At 43.2% G+C, this 20,108-nt stretch overlaps 1 protein-coding gene across 2 annotated transcripts; it reads right to left on the bottom strand.

Moving 5' to 3' along the window:
* Positions 1–3,476: 3,476 nt before the first annotated feature.
* On the bottom strand, positions 3,477–14,616 carry LOC119171642 (uncharacterized). Of its 2 annotated transcripts, none has more exons than XM_075892208.1 (5): positions 14,387–14,616; positions 10,716–11,024; positions 9,265–9,440; positions 7,772–8,076; positions 3,477–4,038 (listed from the first exon to the last, which is right to left on the bottom strand). In XM_075892208.1, exons 2-5 carry the CDS (start codon positions 10,998–11,000, stop codon positions 3,761–3,763), a joined length of 1,044 nt encoding a protein of 347 aa, XP_075748323.1. In that variant the 5' UTR covers positions 11,001–11,024; positions 14,387–14,616; the 3' UTR covers positions 3,477–3,760. The 2 variants fall into 2 exon arrangements, with proteins under 2 accessions (XP_075748323.1, XP_037278327.2); XM_037422430.2 differs by having other exon boundaries at positions 10,716–11,040; positions 14,387–14,606.
* Positions 14,617–20,108: the final 5,492 nt, after the last annotated feature.

Genomic DNA, 20,108 nt, shown 5'->3' with positions numbered 1-20,108 from the left:
ATCTGAATCATTTTGAAAATGTCCTACTGCAGCGCTTGTGTTCTTGTGCATTTACCTTAATATCAGGGTAAGTAGGGCTCTGTTGTTGATAATAATGTCGTTTCAGATATAGTCATACATTGCGCTTTCACTCTGATGTAAATTGTTATTTGACTTTAGTGTCCCTTTCACCAGCTAACAACAGCATTATTTTAAAAGCAAGGCCTTAATTCTGTGAGATAACAACAAAGCTTATAACTGTTGCTACTCTGTGATAAGCTTAAAACTTGTTTTGGCAAGTTGCCTTTAAGAAGGGAGATGTAAAATGTCAGAAGTAAAGTGAGCTAGTAAAAGATCCATCATACCATTTTCCCATGATGGCACGTTGATTAGTACCAGTGGACACAACCAGCATGTTTCACTGTAGTTATTTCACAAAAAGACAAAAAATGTGCATAACCAATTAAGTTTAATGTCCAGTTATCAGTGCACAATGTCTGATTGGATTTCTGTTTCTGTGCACAATTTCTTTGTTTCTTCGGTAATGCATTTGTCAGAACGCATAGTTATTGGCTCACATGTTTCTTGGGCCAATTTATAATAAGAGAGTGTCAGCATGAGTAAGACGTACCTCTTTTGCTTTTGGAACAATTCACGAACTATACTACGGCAGCTCAGTCCACAAACCGAGGGGCACATTTTCAGATTCTCCAACTATTGTGGTAGCTTTAGAAAAGAAATGGAGTACAGTACTCCTTCCGGACAGAAAGCTTCAGCTCAAGCACCGTAGCAGTGTAATCTGCTGACAACTGGGAACACTTACTGTGCCGCCATTTCTTAATGTAACTTTATTCAACCAGGATATGAAGCATCAGTAGTTGATTTGGATCTTTATTTCAGACATGTATAAATAAAAACATGGCTGAGGGGAAGGGAAAAAAGGGGTAAAACAAAATAGAACTGCAAATGGCTTGACCAATTTTTTCAGGTGTGCGCTGCCAGAAACCTATTTTATACCTTATGTCCTAATGCCAGAGTAAAGAGGTTTCATTACATGTTCACTATGGATTTTCACGATTTCTTTAAATTATCTGGCAAGAACTTCGGCCAACTAATAAAAGTAGTTAATGTAGATGTGATGAGCGACAAAGCAGCGCTGTGGGGGCCATCAAGTGATAGGCTGGTGATAGCTCAACACTGAAAACTCAGGGTATTCTTCTATGCTATACAGTTGCCAAAGATATACAGCCAACACAATAAGCCATAAAAACTGTTCAACAGTGGATATTTGCAGTAAGAACAACACACTGGAAGCACCATCACATATCTGGCTGCATTAAGGCCAAATCTCTTTACATGTAATGTACGCACAGGCAGTGTTCTGGATTTGCCAGATAAGCTAAAGATGGTAAGTTTTATGAACAACCATATCATGTTCGCCCTCACATTCCCAAGTGTATGAGGCAAAATGTAAACCCATCTGAACACTAGCCTGTCAGTAAATGTACAAAGTCAGTCATGAATGAAAACATCATGCCAGAAATACAGTATTAGGGAACAGTGGAGAGCAAACACTGCAGTATGTACAAAATATATACGAGTAGTACATGTTACTTCCTTATTTCCCAAGTAAATGCAAGAATTTTCATTGAACACCATCATTACGATGCCAAAGTTTTTTATGTGCAACACGTTCGCACTGCTAAATTTTTTGAGGCGGTGGCTGTACAAATAAAAAATTGTGTTCATTTTCAAGTGCAACCAAGCAATTGCTGCACAGCCTTTTACCCTTTTGGGTTCACGTTGAGGAACCCCAGGTGCTCGAAATTTCCGGAGTCCTCCACTACGGCGTCTCTCATAATCATATGGTGGTTTTGGGATGTTAAACGCCACATATCAATCAATCAGCCTTTTACCCTGTCAAACTCGCACTGTGGCCACCCTGTCATGGACACATGCCCTAAATACAGAAGGGAAATTAAAGATGTGAAATGACTTGCTAACTATACGATATACAGCTTGCATATCGGCAACTGTTACTGGGACTTGCGTGCACATAGTTTTCGTATGCTGATGTCCGTTGCAACGAAGCTTTAGCTCAAGCTAAGCTACAATCTTCGTATTCGAACGCTGCAAAAGAGCCCTTCTTGCTAGCGAATAATATGCTAGCACCAAAATGTAGGCTTGTGCGAATATTAAAATGCTTCGAATATTCGAACGAATAGTTGAGTATTCGAATTCGCTTCGATTCGAATTTAAATTATCGAATATTTTCGAAGTATTCGCAATGAACGAATAGGTGTATATTAATCCGCATGTCACTAACTGTAAAGGTGGTTTCTCTGCAATGTAGGAGTGCTAAACAGTAAAAGCACCTACCCCCAAAAAATTCGCTTTGCCGTAAAGCCCCTCTTCAAATTTAAAGGGGCCCTGCAACACTTACTGTACATGGTCAGAAAATGCTGCCGAAAACACGCGAGGCAAATATTGTAGCGCAGCACGTGGCCTGTAATTCACAATAAATTTTCAAAGCTAAAATAGCTTTCTTTCCTCGGCAAATGACACTACAAGCTCAAAAATCTCTTGTCACAGCCAAGAAGAAATATACGGCTCTGGTCACAGGCATTGGCTGATTTGAGCATGGTGCGGTCGTCATTACCGGGGCCGCCGCTTGTCCACGAGTACGTGCGCGATCTCACTGAAAAGCCGCGCACTTGAAGAAAAAAAAGAGGGGTGCTCAAGATCACGAGGTGCGTATGGAGTATTTTCTTTTGCCGTGCCATTCCTCCCTGCTTAGCTTCCAGTTATTTCGTCAAAACGAGAAGAGAAAATGCAACTGCAGCGTGCGACAAATTTTTGGAACTTTTGGAACTCATACTGGACTGATTCTAGAAACTTTGCGGCAGTAAATTTGTGAGGCAACAAGCATGTTTACTGGCTCCATGGCTACTTGAAAAAGTCTTGCAGGGCCCCTTTAAAGGAACATGATACCATCAAATCGATTCTCCGATTTATTAAGCTTGTTGTGACAGCTTATATGATCCAAGTACATTAAATCTTAAAACATTAAGTATCTTACAGGTTATCACTCGCATCCTACCAAAACTACTACTCAAGGTTGTTTTGACTTCCTTTGAACTAAAAAATGAATGGCATTTGCATAAAGCCCCTATTTCAATTCAAAAGATATACTGTGCAGGTTAGTTGCATCATGATAAATATTCCTTTTTTTATATGTCATACATACAATTCGAATTCGATTCGAAATTATTCGATTAAAATAACTGCTCGCTTCGAATTTGCTTCGAACCAAAAATTCACTATTCGCACAAGCCTACTAAAATGCACAAGAATTTTGCATCTCCAAAAGTGGGTGGCACTGAAATAGTGCAACAAGTCACACATATCATTTACGGAACCTACGATATCAAACCTTACAGTGTTACCATAACAGCATTAGGATGAGCATAAAAAGAACACATGCGGAACCACTGGCACTGAAGTCAAGTGCCAGTCACGCTTTATGTGTTCTCATTTTAGCACACCTATGCGAGTAGTGTCAAAATGAATAAATGCTCCCAAGTCAAAGTACTGTTGAAACACCTATCAGTTTGGTGGTTCTATGCACATAGCGTAACATTAGCTGGTTAAATTAAATGTGTTTTTTGACGAGCTAAACCTGTGTGCCATAAGCTTAGCTGCGTGCTCAGTTGGTACACATGCATGCGCCAACAGTTTTTACGGACTTATAACAAAAAAACCCTTCTGTTTTCTGTATGGCTTACTGCGCTGGATCGAGCACAAGTGGATGACCGGAGAGGTGCTCGAGGACGTGGCTTTCAAAGTCGTCTTGAGAGAAGCGCCGTGGGAAGAGGACCTCGCAGATGGGACAAACCCTCTCGAGCTCTTCTTCTGGTAGTGCGCCTTGAGACAGTTCTGCGTTGAGGCCGCTTGCAGAGAGCTGCTGCGTAAAGTAGACGCGAAAGCTTTCGTCCGAAGGCCTTGTTCCACTTAGTGCCGGCCGAGTGGGGCGTTCACCTGGCCTCTTAGCTTGGCTATCTGGTGCACAAATGAAAAAACAATGAAAGCCACAATTTACTTAGTTTACACTATAAGGTAGCAATAAATGCAGCATAATGTTTACAGGTTTAATATTTTAGTATTACAATCATAATGAGACATGAGTGTATTCAGAGCAATATATCGTAAGGGTATGTTAATATTTGAAATTTCGAATATATTATGAATAGCATTTGCTATTCGGTTCTATTCTCACTGGAGTTTTAATATTTGAACTTCCAAAAGACAGTTACAGACAATAACACATTGGCAGTGGCCCCTTCAGTGGAACTATTCTCGCGGTGTCCAATTCGTGGACATGTTCGATTCGGCCTCCATTGATCGGCTGGAGCTGGCGAGCAGCGTGCTGCCTGTTTCCGGTCTTTCTTCCGCAACATCATTTTGATGCCATGCAGATTTCACAACTCTCGACACAAATGAGAAAGATGGATTGCGTTTCGCTGCAACGAATGCTGTTCCCAGAGATTTGCTTTTAAGCTGCCATTTCTGAAGCCGTACATGAACTCTAACCACATTAGCCCTTAAGTTGGGTTTAACGCGACTGCCTGCCTGATGCCACTGGAAGGTTGTTATGCATTCTCTGAATCGCTCTTCAGATATCTCAACACGTTCATATGCACTTCATACGTTCAGACTTGTCAAGTTTAACAAGTCTGAACTTGTCAAACTTTTCAAGTTTTGCGTGCATCAGGTGTGCGGGCAAGGATCTGATGGTGCGCGCAATGCAAGATGCTTACTTCATAACTCGCGGTAAGCTACCATTCTTTCACACTTACAATATTATTCATGCGTGCCTCCTACCTGCATGCTTGAAAATACTCAGAGCATTCAGAAATACCGATGGCTCCTTGGCAATTAGCCGTGGAAATCATGTGGTAAGTGGCTGGGTGGCGTGCTCTCTTATTGCGGCTTCGTGCCTCGCATAGTTCTTTGCTTTAAACTGTTGCGGCATCATCACAGCTCATCATGATCACAGTCTTTACCTCACCGCTCGCGCTGCTCATGTTAAGACCTTGATGTGGGGGCGAGAAAGAGAACGGGCTACGATTTAGGCCAGAGAGGACGCCCCAGCCCCGTTTCGTTTTTGGCTTCACCTTGCAAAGTGGCAATGACGACAGCATGGTCACTTCAACCATCATCACGTCTCTCTCATTCACTGCAATCTCTTGTGTTTGTTTTGCTTTCCGAAAGAAACACTGACATGCACATCTGTAACTTTGTTTTTTACCATGTAGTTCTGCTACTCAACGCCCTGCATCATTTCTTCCTGTGCCCCCCACCAATCAAATGAAAACAATTCAAGATGAAACACTCCAAATAATGCGATTCATTTTATCACTTCCAGTGGTTCTTTGCTTTGGGGCTACACGTGGGGTTACAGCACTGGGTTTTAGCCACAGGAGCATTTGCGGTGCCGTATGCGATTTACTGCGCGAGACGTAAGGAATTGAATGCTAAGGTTATCTAAATCAAGCTTATTCTTCAACAACCTTTTTTTTCGTGAATTAAGCTAATTAGTTAGTATTTCGAAAACAATCTATTGCTAAACTTTCTGAGATTATAAAAATTAATTTATATAAAAAAGTACCACCCATTTTATGACTGATACCTCATAATGGGTCACACCAGTTTAATAAGGGTCAACCAACCAATGCCTTAGCTTGATCCTACTGAGAGCACATATTGCTGCTGGGCAACTGGTTCTGTTGAAGGTAGTATGCTACATATCTCAGTTTGCCCCTTGATTGATGGTCTTATAAACCCAGCAAAGCGATAACTGACTTTGCATTGCATTCCCCAAAACTGTGAAGGGTAGACGGCAAATTAATTATCAAGTTCCATTAAACTGTACCATCAGCCTTGAGCGAAATTAAAATGCCTTGCATACGTTTCTTTTCTCACCATCTTTATGGCAGCTAGAGCATCACGTAAGATCATTGGACCTGCAGAGTCTCGGACCAATTCAAGCATGCAGCGGCAGAACGCGAGACAGTAGAGGGAGCGGGAAACAAGCACTTTTTACGTTGCACAGTGGTGATCCACTTATTTCGCTGCCCAATAAAACAGGGACGAGTTGAGAAACTACAAAATGCCATTCCCGCAGGACACGACGTGTATCTGTTGGTACAATCGACTACGCAACAGTTCATGATTTCGATAAACTACGTGCTAGTGGGCGTTGAGAGAGCGGTTGCTTCTGCTCTGGTCAGCAACTGTCAGCTCCGACAGCCACGCGGTGGCGTGCCAGTCACCATGCACAGAGTGCATAGCATTTTGCCTCTGAGACCCTGATTCCATGCTGTGATCATCCGGTCAGCAGTCGACCACCAGTAACCACTAGACCGGAGGTGGGTTTGTTAACAGCAACCATGAACAATTGTTTAGACAGCAGAAAAGTGTGCAAGACAGTAAACTGTGAAATATTTATTTATTTACGGTTCAATCAAGACTTCTCATCCCTGAGCTCAAATTAGCTGTGCCTGTAATGACACTGTGCACATTAATACGAAATGCCGCATACCAGGCTTTCACAGAAGTGGCTTTGTGACAGCTATAAGTATTGCGACTAGTAGTAAGCCTACATTAGCCTCCAATATTGTCTTCCTGTCCTAGCTTCCAGCTTGTTTGGCTCTCTGTAACAAAACGGTCATTCCATTATGTCGTGATAAGCTGTGATAATGCTTATGCCCAGACGTTCTAGTACTCACAGGTGTTGAGACACTCAAATGAGCAGCCCCTTTACAACTCTTTGAATTCTGCATCTATTTTCCGCTTTTTTTTTTGTGTGTGAATAGTCTTCGATGTCGATATGAACATGTTGAAAAGGTCCCGAGCATTAGGCCTTAGAGACTTAATTAACGTCTCCCATATTTTATGGTTGCATCAGGTACAAAACCACTGAACCCCCAGTTGTAAACAACATCTATGCTGTTTTGTACCAAGTCACTGGTGTGACTAATGAGACGTTATTATTACTACTAAACTCACTCCCACAGCTATGGTAACTATCAGCCCAAGAACTGTTATTTAAATGTATGTGGCCTCAAAGAGCACCAGCTAGCCATGTTAGCCTGTTTGATGTTAATGCCGTGGTATCGAAAAAAACAACACCTAAAAGCATGAACACAAAGGTGAGAGACATGGACAATAACTTCCATTAGCATGCATTATTGTTGGAAGTCAGCAACTGCATATTCTCTTCATATTCTTCTTACATAATTATGCTCATATTTACAGCAATAAATATGCCTTTCTGTAGATATCAACCACATCACAGCAAAGGTGTTTGAACTTGTAAAACCATCATAATGGTAGAATATGAAAATAGAAGAGCACATCAATTTTTTCCATATACACTAGAGCTATAATTCTCTTTCAATTATTGTGAGAAGAAACAGTGGCCACTTGCCGACATGGCTCATTCGATCTCTTTATCATTTCTGCGTCTTCGCTCGCTGTGGGCGTATTTTGTGTCATTTTCTTTCCCCATGCAATCTAGCATCAATGGCTAGAACACTAATGTAAGGCTATCTGTGCTGAAGAGAGCAGTCTCATCTGCTATTCTGTAACAAATGCATGTGCGTGTCCGTACACATTTCTTATATTAGCTACGTGTCTGAGGGAAGTGGTTTCAATCTCGCACATTGCTTGCTTGGTAGCTCTAAAGCAAGGCCCACTGGTCTGTGGTTGCAATGGCTGACTTGTGGCTTACCTCTGAGCCTGGCCAAAGTGGAGAGCAGCGCTGCCCTCTGGCCCAGCACCCTTTCCCTGGCAGTGTTAAGCTGTGCAGTGAGCGTGGCAATAAGCCGCATTGCAGCTTGCAGGCTGCTGTCGTGCTGTATCGTCTCTTCTTTGGACGTTCCCTTTGCTGCCACCTGTGGCTGGTCGTGGCTAACAAGCGTTCTCGACCCATCACCTGAGGGAAGATCTTCCACGACTTCCCCACCTATCTCTTCCAAGCTTTTTATCTCCTGCTGCATTCGAGCCATCAATAATTGCGACATGCCATCCAATGTCCTGCAATACAAAACAAGATATTCCCAATGAGCCTATGAATGTTATGAGAGGCACTATCGACATCAAGTGAATAGCGGCAAGTATTAGCAATGGTAGAGTGCGTGCCATATAGCCACCACTACTAACAGGCACGTACGTCAGGATCGGCGGCAGTGCCCCTACAGTGCAATATTTTCATTTCTAGTTCAGATATGGTGATATAATGGCAGCCGGCATGGTTGTGCTTTTGGTTGTTTCAATTTTATTCTGGGTCTATGTTCTTCCTTTGAAATATCAGAACTAGAAGAGAAGCAAAAATATCGCACTATAGTGGCATGGCGTAGTGCTGCCAAATCAAATGTGCTTGTCCATCAACAGGACGGCAAAGACTACCGTTGACAATGCTGGCTGCTGTTCGTGTTTCATTTGAGACTGGTAATGAAGGACCTCTTTAATCTACACTATGTGTGTGTGTGTGTGTGTGTGTGTGTGTGTGTGTGTGTGTGTGTGCGTGCATGCACGTGCATGCACGCGCATGCACACACACACACACATGTATTGTCATTGCCTAAGTGTGTTTAGCTGTGCTGCATTCCATGCCTATTAATGTCTGTTTTAATCATCTATTTTTTTTTTCCTATTAAATGTTGAATTTGCCATATCTTGTACAATTTCTTAGCTCTTGTTTATTACTGTCTTCCCCCCCTTCCCTCCCTTGCACAATGTTTCAAACATAGGAATCTGTGAGGTATTTGTACAAATAAATAAATAACTGCAAAGGCACACATTTCTGTCAAGTTCGTCAGCCAAATGCATTTTCCTACAATGCACATTGGTTTGCACAAAGGTTTATGAAAAACCACTGTTATGCCACAACAGGCAAATTAAAATTAATTCTTAAATTTGGCTAGACTAACTACTAGAAAACGCTGTGTGTACGAGAAACAAATTCAACATGCGAAAATCGACCATCCAAAGTTTGGATCACCAGTGATCGATTTGAATAGGCGTGGTAAAGAAAGAGTTAACCACATTTTCCAATTTAAAAAACAATAGTGCAGAGCGCTAGATGTCAAGCACAAAAACAAGCAACTAAACTTATTTTAATAAACACTTCTTATGTATGCCATTATGGCATGCCATTAGAGGTTTCGAAACAGAAGTGAAAACTGAAGTGCCTTGCACAGCATCAGAGCGTGCAACGCTCACCACACAGCCGGGTCGTCTTCATCGGAGTCACGGAGGCCCACTTCGACAGGGTAGCGAAATGGCTGCTTCTTGGTGGCCTTTGGCAGTGGAGATAGACCAAAAGCTTCAGCATTCGCTTTCTGGGCCTCCGCAAGCTGCTGTGTGAGCTCAGCGTTCCGTTGGCTTTCTTGCTCAAGCTGTATCAAAGAGAGCAGGTTTCTGGGGCTATGCATTTGGCCAATTACATTAATGGACAATTTTCAATAGACACTGCATGCATTTATAGGCTAGACAAGCTAATAATGATAAATTTATCAGGAAAAACAGTCAAAATGACCACTGTTATCACCATATAATATACACTCAAAATGAGTGTGAGAACGGTATATTTTTCTTGTCCGACTTTTAGAACTTGAAGACAAAAAATGCTTGCCATTCATGCTGCATTTGGTTCAGATGATGTGGCAAGGTTGTGCGTGTTTCTTTTTTTTCTCTACAAAGTGTCGCATCATTTTTACCAACGCTCAGTGCTGAGTTTTTTCTTTCAGCAATGAGTCAACAAAGGTGAACAATTCTCATCTTTTTGACAGCATCATGAGGCTGCAAACAAAGCCTGTAAGATTCGCAGCTCTCTTTGGTTTTAGAATAAAACCTGGAGCTGAAATTTTTGGAGTGGATGCCTGACCATCAAAGTTAACAAAGCAACCCGCAGGTTACGAAGTGACATTGAGTTACTGTACAACTCAATTAAGAAGAGCTCTGAACATAGATGATTGCTACATCAGTCAACAGGCTCCACGAAGTTCCCAAATTGTGCACTTCACGACGTAAGAAACCTTTTTGGAGCTGCTGCTGTGGTTGTGATGCTCGGCTGCTGACTCAAAATTGCAGGCTCAATCCCAGCCGCAGCAGTTGCATTTTCGATGGAGACAAAAATGCTAGAGGCTCGCACACTTAGAGTTATGTGCACAAAACAGCCCTCTAAGTGGTAGGAATTTCCAGAGCCCTACACTATGGCATGCCTCATATTAAAATAATGGTATCAGCACATAAAATGCCACATATTACTATTATTATTAAACCTGTATTCTACTGTCGGATAGATAACATCCTGTCATGTCTGTTTCTTCATGTTACTGTCATATGCAAGACAATTATTCTCGTTCCTTGAGCTTCCTACATGTTCACAAAAGTGACTTGATGAATGTAGTTTTGTGCATGTTGTCACCTAGAGCGTAGAAAAGGAACAAATCACAGCACTACAAAACCGACACAGAACTAACTTGTAACATAAAATAAATAGTTCTGCTTCAAAAAGTAAATCATTCATTGGAAGTTAGCACTGTACACATGTCATACTCCTGAGCCTTGTTCCTTCTGTGTGCTATAGGTTTCAATATGAATTGACAAGTTTAGAGGTTGGCTAGTGTTAATTCAGCCACCTCAGGGTCCTTCTTGATTCCAACACCCACCTTTGACCTAAGGTCTTCTGCCTCTTGGTCACGTTTGTCTAGCTGCTGCTGGAGGTAGCCCAGACTGATGTTTTTCGCCTCCACCTCGGCCCGAAGCTTTGCCTTCACTCGTTCAAGGCGGGCAATCTCGTCCCGTGACTGTCTTAGGTGGCACTGCAGTTCCTCGAATGCCACTTGCAGGCTGCATTGCTCCTCGCCCATCAACTGCTTATCGGCAACAGTGGCTGAACCAGTCTTTACTTCACGGGCAGCCGCAGCGGTACTTGGAAGCCGCCGCTGCGTCATGGCTGTATGCAGCCCTGGTAGGAGCTGCAAAAGTGGCTGGCTGAAACATATTGCAGGATAGTCTTCGGTCTGTGTAACACAGTCAGTCACAAATTATGATAAAAATAGAGCACACTGGAGTGCTTAGTTGGGCGATATACAGTGATGCAATCAACCAAAGTCACTTAGGCACAGCTTCTAGAGCAGCTAGAACCACACCACAGAGCAGCTCAACATTTTGGAACAGTTACCAAGGAAACGTTTTCTAATGCAAATATATGTCTCTAGGCTTGATCAGTTCTACTGCATGTTTAAAAAATCGATACATATACAAACACGTGCATCTTTACTTAAAGTATGCCAAAATATCAAGCTAGGTAAGTGCTCGTCGCTTTTCTGTCGACAGCCCCAAGTTTCCACGGAGCTGTTATCTCAAGCCATCAAGCATTATCCCAGAATCCGCCTCATCTTTGTGAATGATTATGAGTTTCCCTGATGCTTTACTTACTTGAAGCACAATCTATGTAAAATTTGCATGTACTCTGCTTACTATTCACAAAGACTACTCTGATGAGCTTTGTATTTTCAGAGCTACCTAGGGCTTCGCTGTATGATGAAGTGCCTGTGGTTGTGCTTTATGGAGATAATCCCGAGGATACTAGTTCACAGTTGTTCAATAAGATACAGGATTTATTAAATGAGTACTGAAACAAATTCTAAAATTTTTGGGCTATTGCTCTTAATGAAGGTACTGATGTCGGCAAACTTAAAATGAGTGCTGTAGTGCCTGCGAATGCACTGAATATGTTTTTATTACCGCTACCTCAAAGCCTCAAACGAACAGTTTTAGTTTCGATATCCAGGGGACTGCTTCTCGGTGACGTGTCATAGCAGTGTGATGTCACGGGAAGACAGCAACTGCCAACATAATAAAGGCAACTGTGTCATCTGCTGGTGGTGCAGGTAAGGAATGATGAGTGAATCGTCACCCAGTGACCCGGACATTGATTCATGCGATAAAGGCTGCCTGCAGGACGCAGCATTCGCAAGCTCAGGAACCGTCTTGACACGTCGCAATAATGCCCATTGTTGCAGGGTTGGAGCGCATAGAACGCACTTTGTAATCATGCAGTGGAAGTCTCTTTTTAACGATTAAGTTAGCAAAAGCACATTTTACTGGCTAGAGCACGCTTGAGCTCCTTAACTAAGTGTGCCCACTGCATACCAAGGAAACTTAAGGTGTCCCCTTTGCGATGTCTTCAAGTCATGTCAGTACTCTTTCAATTGTACTTTGTGCCTGAAACCTAATTTGTGCTCTATAAAATATGCGGTAATGCGAGGATCTCTATTTAACTTCGACAAGCGAGAACTGTTGCTGCAATCGAGAACAAGAGCCGAGATACCGGAATGCCGGGACACCGTGCGTTTTCAGTCCACTGCAAAGTGGTATGGTTGATAAAGTCTTGATTGTATGGTCAGACATAACAAATTAAGCACTTTGCACGACTTTTCTTAGTAGTATATCACAACAAATAGTACCATTTTTTTTTGTAAAACAAACTAACTATAATAAAATGGTCTATTCAAGAACATCGATCTACTGTTCACTAAAGCGTGGTTCACAATAGTTAGAACCTATTTTACTGAGCTTAATAATGTAATACAGTATGGCATAGCTAGCAGTAATAAAAAACTTTATGTGCACAGTATGGGTCACCTTGAATTATTTGGTACCTAGCAACTACTTTAACTACATAGTACACATCAGTATGCTTCAATGAGCACTTAAATGACAGTGGTAGTGCAAGTATAGGTTGCAAGCACGTTGAGCTTTTTTTCCGAAAAAGCACAGAATTAACTACGTCTTGGCACATGCTTAGCCGGAATTGGGATTTTTGCAAAAATATAGCATGATGTAGCAAATTTCACCTCATGGAGTGCTGACCAGATAGTCAAGGGATCTAATCTCAGTGGCTCCGTGACTGCGTTTTCAATATAGGCGAAATGCTACAGACCCGTGCTCTTCGATTTGGGAGCACCTTAAAGAACACCGGATGGTCGGAAATTCTGTAGACACCAAATACGGTGCCCTGGCAATCCTATCGTGGTGTTTGGACATGAATCCTTAACTGTTATTAAACTGCCTCTGTCCTGCACTGTTTGCACTGTATCTCATTTTTTAATTATGCGACACTGTTGTACATATGGAATTGTTGCACAGGCTTGAAGAAACCATTAAAGGATGACTACGCCAGCTAACTTTCATGCATTTCATTTATTTATTTAAATCACCTCACATCAAATTTTCAGGCAAGTTGTCATGTTTACACAGTAACAGTGGAGTTAGTCATGGATGCTGTGTTTTTTCTGTTATTTTCTAACCATATTATTGGCTCAAGGCACATGCAAAACGTAATTAAAAACAATGTAAGAAAAATCACACTTTCAAAATGAATGACGATACGCCGCTCACTAAACAAGGTAAAATGCTTTTAGCAAAGTGTAAGCTTGCCGCAAAATGCGGCACGTCAAGTGGAATGGAGCAATGTTGAATATTCAAGGGCTATAGTTTACACATAGCTGAATTTATTTACCTCGCCACAACTTTGCAGACTAGGAAAGAGAAAACAGAGGAGGCTTGTGAACCGCAGCGACTACAAGATGAATATATACATTTTTTTTTGTCTGTCTGCCCTTCTATCGATCCTTAACGGCGAATCTTTGCCAACGAGTCATAATGCTGCCACTCGTGATATGACATGACACGAGTGCTTCTTCATTGCTCGTGCGAATGACGTGCACGAGATTCGAGGAGGTCAACATTCTGCACACATCGATTTCGATGCACCGCCCGTTCAGGTGCGCATTATAAGCGTTCGTTAATCACAGCGCTTTCTTCATTGAGTAACAATATGCCTTCGAGAACCACTAACTCCTGTGTACTTTACTCTGCAAAAAGGGAAAAAAGTAAGATGATCCAGACAGGCTATAGGAAAATCACCCCGGCTAAACACAACACGAACACGATCAAATAAGCGACCTGCATATAATTCCCAGGAAAGCCTTGTAAGTAGCCAAAGAAGGTATTACTAATAAAAGTATTACACGTTCCTACACTTCAGCAACATCGATTGTCTGTATTCGTCACGGCAAGTTAGACGTTTCGCGGCATAGTGGGACAAAGAACAACATTGAGCACAAGTCATGTTTGTTTGTTTGTTTGATTCCCTGGGATGATGATACATGTCACTTCTTTCTCTTTACAGTCGACCAAACGCACTAGGTTGTTTCTCGTAAAGACTAGTCGTGGAGTAATAGAAAGACAGAAAACAGGCGTAGTGTCACACGGAAAATAATATAGACCTTAGCATCACGACATATAAAATTTATCATGCGTGACAACTTACAGGGCGAGTCTTTCCGGAGCGAAAAGTTCGAGTGCGAAGATCACAACGCACACGAGCAGAAAAGGTTGGCCGGTCAACCTTTCAAATAACAAACATAGCCACTCAGGTTTAGCAAGCCTGCCACAAAGTTTTCCAGCGTAATAAAACCATGTTCAACGAAACTAGCGGTAGGACGCGGTAATGTGCCAGCGAAACTAAACCACAGTGGCACAATTCCGTGTTATGGATTTGGATTTCGCACAATGATTTGGATTGGATTGCGTCGGTTTTTGTTTGATTGCGGCAACTTTGGCGCTGTAGATGCGCTGTGGCACGGCCACTGCTGTGGCAGCCAGCGTTACTAGATTCTTTGGTGGTAGCTGTGGTCTGCAGCGATATTTGTGATTCTCAGCACGTCGTCTGACGTCGTGTCGTGCACGTGAGGTAATCCTTGGTCTTTTGTTTTCTGTTTGCTAGTTGGCCAACAGTAAGTAATTCGCCATTTGCTTAAATGTCAAGCTTGTTGGAATGGCGGAAGCAATATCCTCCGTGTCTGGCGACGCTACTAAGTCGTCCGCGTCATGTCGCTTGCGTCTTGTGTTGAGTGTCTATATTTATCGTCAAGAAAGGAAAGCTAAAAAGGAAAGGTCCTCGTCTAAGAAAGTTTATAAAAAAATTGCTCGAGCAGAAATTATCGCCCACGAGCAAAGCCGTACCCATTGTAAGATGGCGGCTGCAGCAGTCATCTTACTAGAGGCATGTTAAGTTGTCGGCGTTTGGCGATTGAGAAAGGGAAGTTTATTGCACACATAACTTGTACATACACAAACGAAACATCGAAAACAAGTAAAGACAGTGTATACATTTTACAAATGAGCACCAAAATTTAATTGATCACTGGGTATCCAAATGTTACAAGTCAAATGAAAATTAAAGTGAATCAAATTAATCACATTTGACAGAATATCACATATGCATGCGTGCTAAAGTGGGCGCATCACTAGTACAGAACAACTGGAAAATTCAGCTGTCCCTCCCTTTCTCTGAAGAAACGTGTGTGCCATCGTCCAAGGAAATCCTCTTTGCCGTGCGTTTCTAGCTGCTGATCGACGTAATTCCACACAATGAGCCGTATTTTCTGGAGTGCGGGGTAGGCGTCTCTATGAGGCAATTGTGCCATACTGTGCGAAAACCAAAGAGGCGTTGTACCATGTGCCAGACGCCTTTCGCCACCGAGCACTGAAACAGAGCATGTTGGGCCGTCTCTCTTTTGCCGCTGTTTGGACAGCGGTCATTTAGAACGACTCCCTAATGTGATAACAGGTCACACGTAGGCAACGCCCTCCATCTTCTCAACCAGTCAGACTTGCGCACCTGGTTAGGTACGCGATTGCAACGCCATCGTTTCCATTTTTCCGGGCAGGATGCTTTTTCTTCCTCTTTGCTCAATGTGCTACTTGTCACCATTTCGCTTATTTTCTGTGATGAAATATCTTCCAGACTGCATGAACCTATTCATTCCACTGTTCGTTCTAAGCCATTGGCAGCTCTGTAAAACTTAAGCGGGATTTCGGCTCGTGGTCCAATGCATGAATTTGCAGTAAAAGTTCCTTTTAGTGTGCTGCTCCAGTAAATCAAGAGTCTGTACCTGGGGTAGTTTTCGTCATCGAAGAGCTTCTGTGTTGCTTTTGCAGCCAGCGCTCTCGTGAATGTTGGTATGTCTGGGAGGCCCAGACCTCGTACGGTTTGTGTGAAGCTGTAAAAATTTCCTTTGTACTTTTGCTGGTTTTACTCCCCAGGGGAAGGCTCCCGCAATGGAGGCGAGGCGTCCTGTTACACGGCGAGGTAGTAGGGCAATGTGTGCTATGTAAAACGCAAAAGCGCATACCTGTGTCTCGATGACCATTGCCTTTGCCATTAGTGAGAGGTTAAAAAGAGTGGCTGCTGATGTGACATTGGTGGATCTTCTAAGTACGTCATCCCAGGTCCTTTTTAAGACATCTCCTTCTTCAAAGTAAATGCCTAACACCTTAACAGCTTGAACGTATTCGATGTCTTCTGGCAATTGTGTGTTTAGAAGAAGTCGATAACAATTTACAGTTCTTGGTACTGTACTATGGGAGAGCTGAAAGCCATCCCACGTGCTGGGAAGACTAAACAAATCGACTGGCAATTGAGAAGGAGCGTTTTCCTCGCACACCCAGCGAGTTAGCGGGGCAACCTTTTCTAATCAAATAGTGCTCAAAGTGCGTCCTCCTAGTACTAGTTTTCTTTAGTAAGCCTCGAAGTCAAGGCAAATTTTAATGAAGATTAAGTCACTGATACTCGTATGTGTGGGCTGTTTCTTTAGAAACAACTATCTTGTCATTTATAAAAATTAAGCCTTTAGACAAACAGGTCAAAGCAACTTCATGTCTGAATGGGCCCCGGCAGAAAATAGCATGTTTACGTGATCTTTGGAGGGCAAAAGCTGGCTTCACTATTGCTGGCAAAGCTTTGCGGGTGCTTCCACTTTAGCAATTTTTTAAACATCCTTGCCATCGTCGCAATGCAAGCTGCAGACGTGTTCTCTACTGCAGAGCGAAAAGTGTGGTGGAAGTCACGTGACTTTACAGGGGGGTTGTGGGACAAGGTGGGCACGTCGACGTCTCGTGTCGTCTGCATCATCACTCCTATGAGCGCGTTGTTGATAGCCGGCTGGAGTTTTAAATGCGCATTTTTATGCAGCTGTAGCACTATAGAGATGATGCAATGTGTCAGAAACCTACAGCGAGAGTTGTTCTTCATGGTTGCGAGTTTATTTTATATTGCTCGAGGTCGAAAGCGGTCGTTGCCCCGCCACGGTGGTCTAGTGGCTAAGGTACTCGGCTGCTGACCCGCAGGGCGCGGGTTCAAATCCCGGCTGTGGCGGCTGCATTTCCGATGGAGGCGGAAATGTTGTAGGCCCGTGTACTCAGATTTGGGAGCACGTTAAAGAACCCCAGGTGGTCAAAATTTCCGGAGCCCTCCACTACGGCGTCTCTCATAATCAAATAGTGGTTTTGGGACGTTAAACCCCACAAATCAATCAATCAAAGCGGTCGTTTTCGAAGCTCGTGAGTGATTGGCGCCGCAGCTTCGTTGCTTTCCTTCGGCACTGAGCTGTTGTGTGCCTCATCGAAGGAAGCTTCTGATTTCAAGACGAGATTGGCAGCGTCGACGGCTCTTAATGCGAAAGGGTGGTGGTGAGCCGTTCTCGTGTGCGACAGTCGCAACTATCGGAAAGCAGTGCGTGGTCCACTGTTCTCACCGGAGCTTGCCGAGTCAAGAATTATAGACGTGGCTGACACAGAAGGCGACGAATCGTTTTAATTATTGCTTCCTGTTAACGTTTCTCACGTGCCTCGTCTTTGGCCAACTTTTTTTTGCGATATGGTAACAGTCGGCTGACCCGCACGCTGCTGCGAACGATCCTCGTGCGCACGTATCGTGACACACGTGACAAAGAATGATTCGGAGGTATACTTCATCTGCCTAAACAGCAAGATCAATTAAATAACATTTCACTGTTACATGATGTTCGATACCCCGATCTTACCGTTTTGGCAGAAGAACACAGCCTGTCGTGGCGATTATCCGGCCGATTCACGCCGTTGCTTTCTTGCGTTCGGCGGATTAAACGCGAAGTGCAAAGCTGCAAGTTTGTTGTAGATACACAATATGAGCATTAATAAGGCTGCGAATGGCACACAGGCACTCCACAAGCGAGTATCACAGCACGTTTGCTCGTAATCAACACAAACGTTTCACCTTTCCAGCTCGTCTATGAGATGGCAAGGCGGTGCTGTACGGCGCGTCCGAAATCGGCTCACCTCTTTCCCGTTGCGCATTCGCGAGCCGCCGTCCGTGCCCACAATTCAGAGGAGGAGTACGCTATTCTTCCCTACTGCCGGCTTCACATAATGTGACGTAACGGCCTCTCCTCAGTTTATCCCTTCCTCCATGCCTACATGGCTTCTTGCTTTTGTCTTCTGTTTGCGGTCTGTGCCGTCGAGTTACGGCCAAAGTTATATTAGTTTGGGTGCCTGGTCTTAAAGAGCTACTCCTAAACGAAATGGCCCATTTTTTAGCGAAGTCGTCAATAAGTGGGCCGATTTTGCCATGTTTTCCTTAATCCTCGTGTAACGGCTGCGCGATTTCGCAGGCGTAGCATTATATATTGAAAGATTTGCAGGTACATAACTCACAGATTCGACAGAATATAAGCACTGATTATATCCCTGGCGCCGATCATAAATTAAACACGTAAACTAGAAGCTGCGCTGTCGGTTGCGAAACTTAATTTCTACCAACACAGGTCTGATACGTGTTACGTGACACGTCAGGCTCTTTCTCCAATGTCGGCGAGCTAGAAACTATGGATCATTTCCTTTAGGGGCGTCTCATGTATGTAGTAGCCACCTCTTGTTTTAGTCCTTGGAATGTCCGCTGAATGGTGGTACTTGTATATGATGAATATAGCAAAAGCCAGAAGAAAAAATCGGTTGAGAAGAAGGTGAAGGAAACATAGAGGGACATGTGGAAGATTGGAATGCTTACGAAATCATCACTGGAGACCTACCAAATTTTCAAGCAGGAAATTGCAAAAGAAGATATCTACGATAATTCTCGGGGTAGTTCTCTGCTGTTAGAGGCCAGAACGGGAGTATTGCGGACCAAGACGTACCGAGCCAAATACGAAGGCGCAGACGCGGTATGTAGTGTGTGCAGAGAGGAGAAGGAAACGGCTGAACATTTGATGCGTAGCGAAGCCACGTCAGGCCGAATGGCCTTTAGCTTCGCTTCATTTTTCTGTACCTCTTCAGAAATAAAATTTGTTCATTCATTCGAAAAATAATGTTCTGTAAAGGGCTGAACCCTATAGTCCAACATAATGGTGCAGAATTTTTCATAGCATCGGGGTTTAAGGACGATGAAGGCAAAATAGACTTTAAGCGTGTAGAAATAACCAGGAGGAGGCTAACTGATGGGCGGCTACAATCAAAGCGCGAGTGAAATTCAATCCTTAAACACATAGTGATAGTATACATATGCTTAAGTTTATGGCTAAGTGGCGTAAGCCAACACCCGATCTAAAGGGTACAACTGGATACATCCGTCCATCCATCTATCCAACAAGTATGATGAAAAGATGCGAGATGGCGGTACTTGGAGTGTTCAGTAGATGGACGGACGGATGGACACACAGACAGATGGACAGGTGGACGGACGGATGGACATACAGATAGATAGATTGACAGGCGGACGGGTGGACGGATGGACAGACAGACGTACGGACGCGGCCAGCGGGTGATCCAATGGTTAGCCGATAAAATCCTGTGAAGCCTCGCCCCACTCATCATCATTCACTCCGTGGGTATGCCGTGATTTTTTTTTTGACTTGTAGGTAATTTACTACAGCTCGTAGATTCAAGTTAGGAAGGCCTTTACGTGCCCGATGCTATGAATTTATTTTGGCCCGTGATTATTTCTTTTGAAGCCTCGAGTTCGTGATTTGCCAGTAGGAAAGTTTGCATCTGTGCGGAATTGTCTGAATGAAACCAAAAGACTAACAAAATAATCTTTATTATTATCAACCTGTGTCGAAATATGCATAACTTTTCTTATTTATTTATGTCTAAGTTAGCTTTTTGATTTAATATATTGGCACGTGGTCGTGACGTGGCCGAAGGCAGGAGACTGCGTGTTGAGACCAAACTGCTTA

Source organism: Rhipicephalus microplus, chromosome 4 (assembly GCF_043290135.1).
Source record: "Rhipicephalus microplus isolate Deutch F79 chromosome 4, USDA_Rmic, whole genome shotgun sequence".
Classification (NCBI taxonomy): domain Eukaryota; kingdom Metazoa; phylum Arthropoda; class Arachnida; order Ixodida; family Ixodidae; genus Rhipicephalus; species Rhipicephalus microplus.
Note: the sequence above shows the minus strand (reverse complement) of the source record. Positions and strands in the feature narration are given on the sequence as shown.

Excerpts from the sequence above, each read along its gene's own strand:
- LOC119171642 (XM_075892208.1), bottom strand. The coding sequence starts at position 11,000 with ATGACGCAGCGGCGGCTTCCAAGTACCGCTGCGGCTGCCCGTGAAGTA. Across the intron at positions 9,441-10,715 it reads CAGAAGACCTTAGGTCAAAG|CTTGAGCAAGAAAGCCAACG; the intron begins GTGGGTGTTGGA and ends TCTTTGATACAG. Across the intron at positions 4,039-7,771 it reads CACTTTGGCCAGGCTCAGAG|ATAGCCAAGCTAAGAGGCCA; the intron begins GTAAGCCACAAG and ends TTTGTGCACCAG.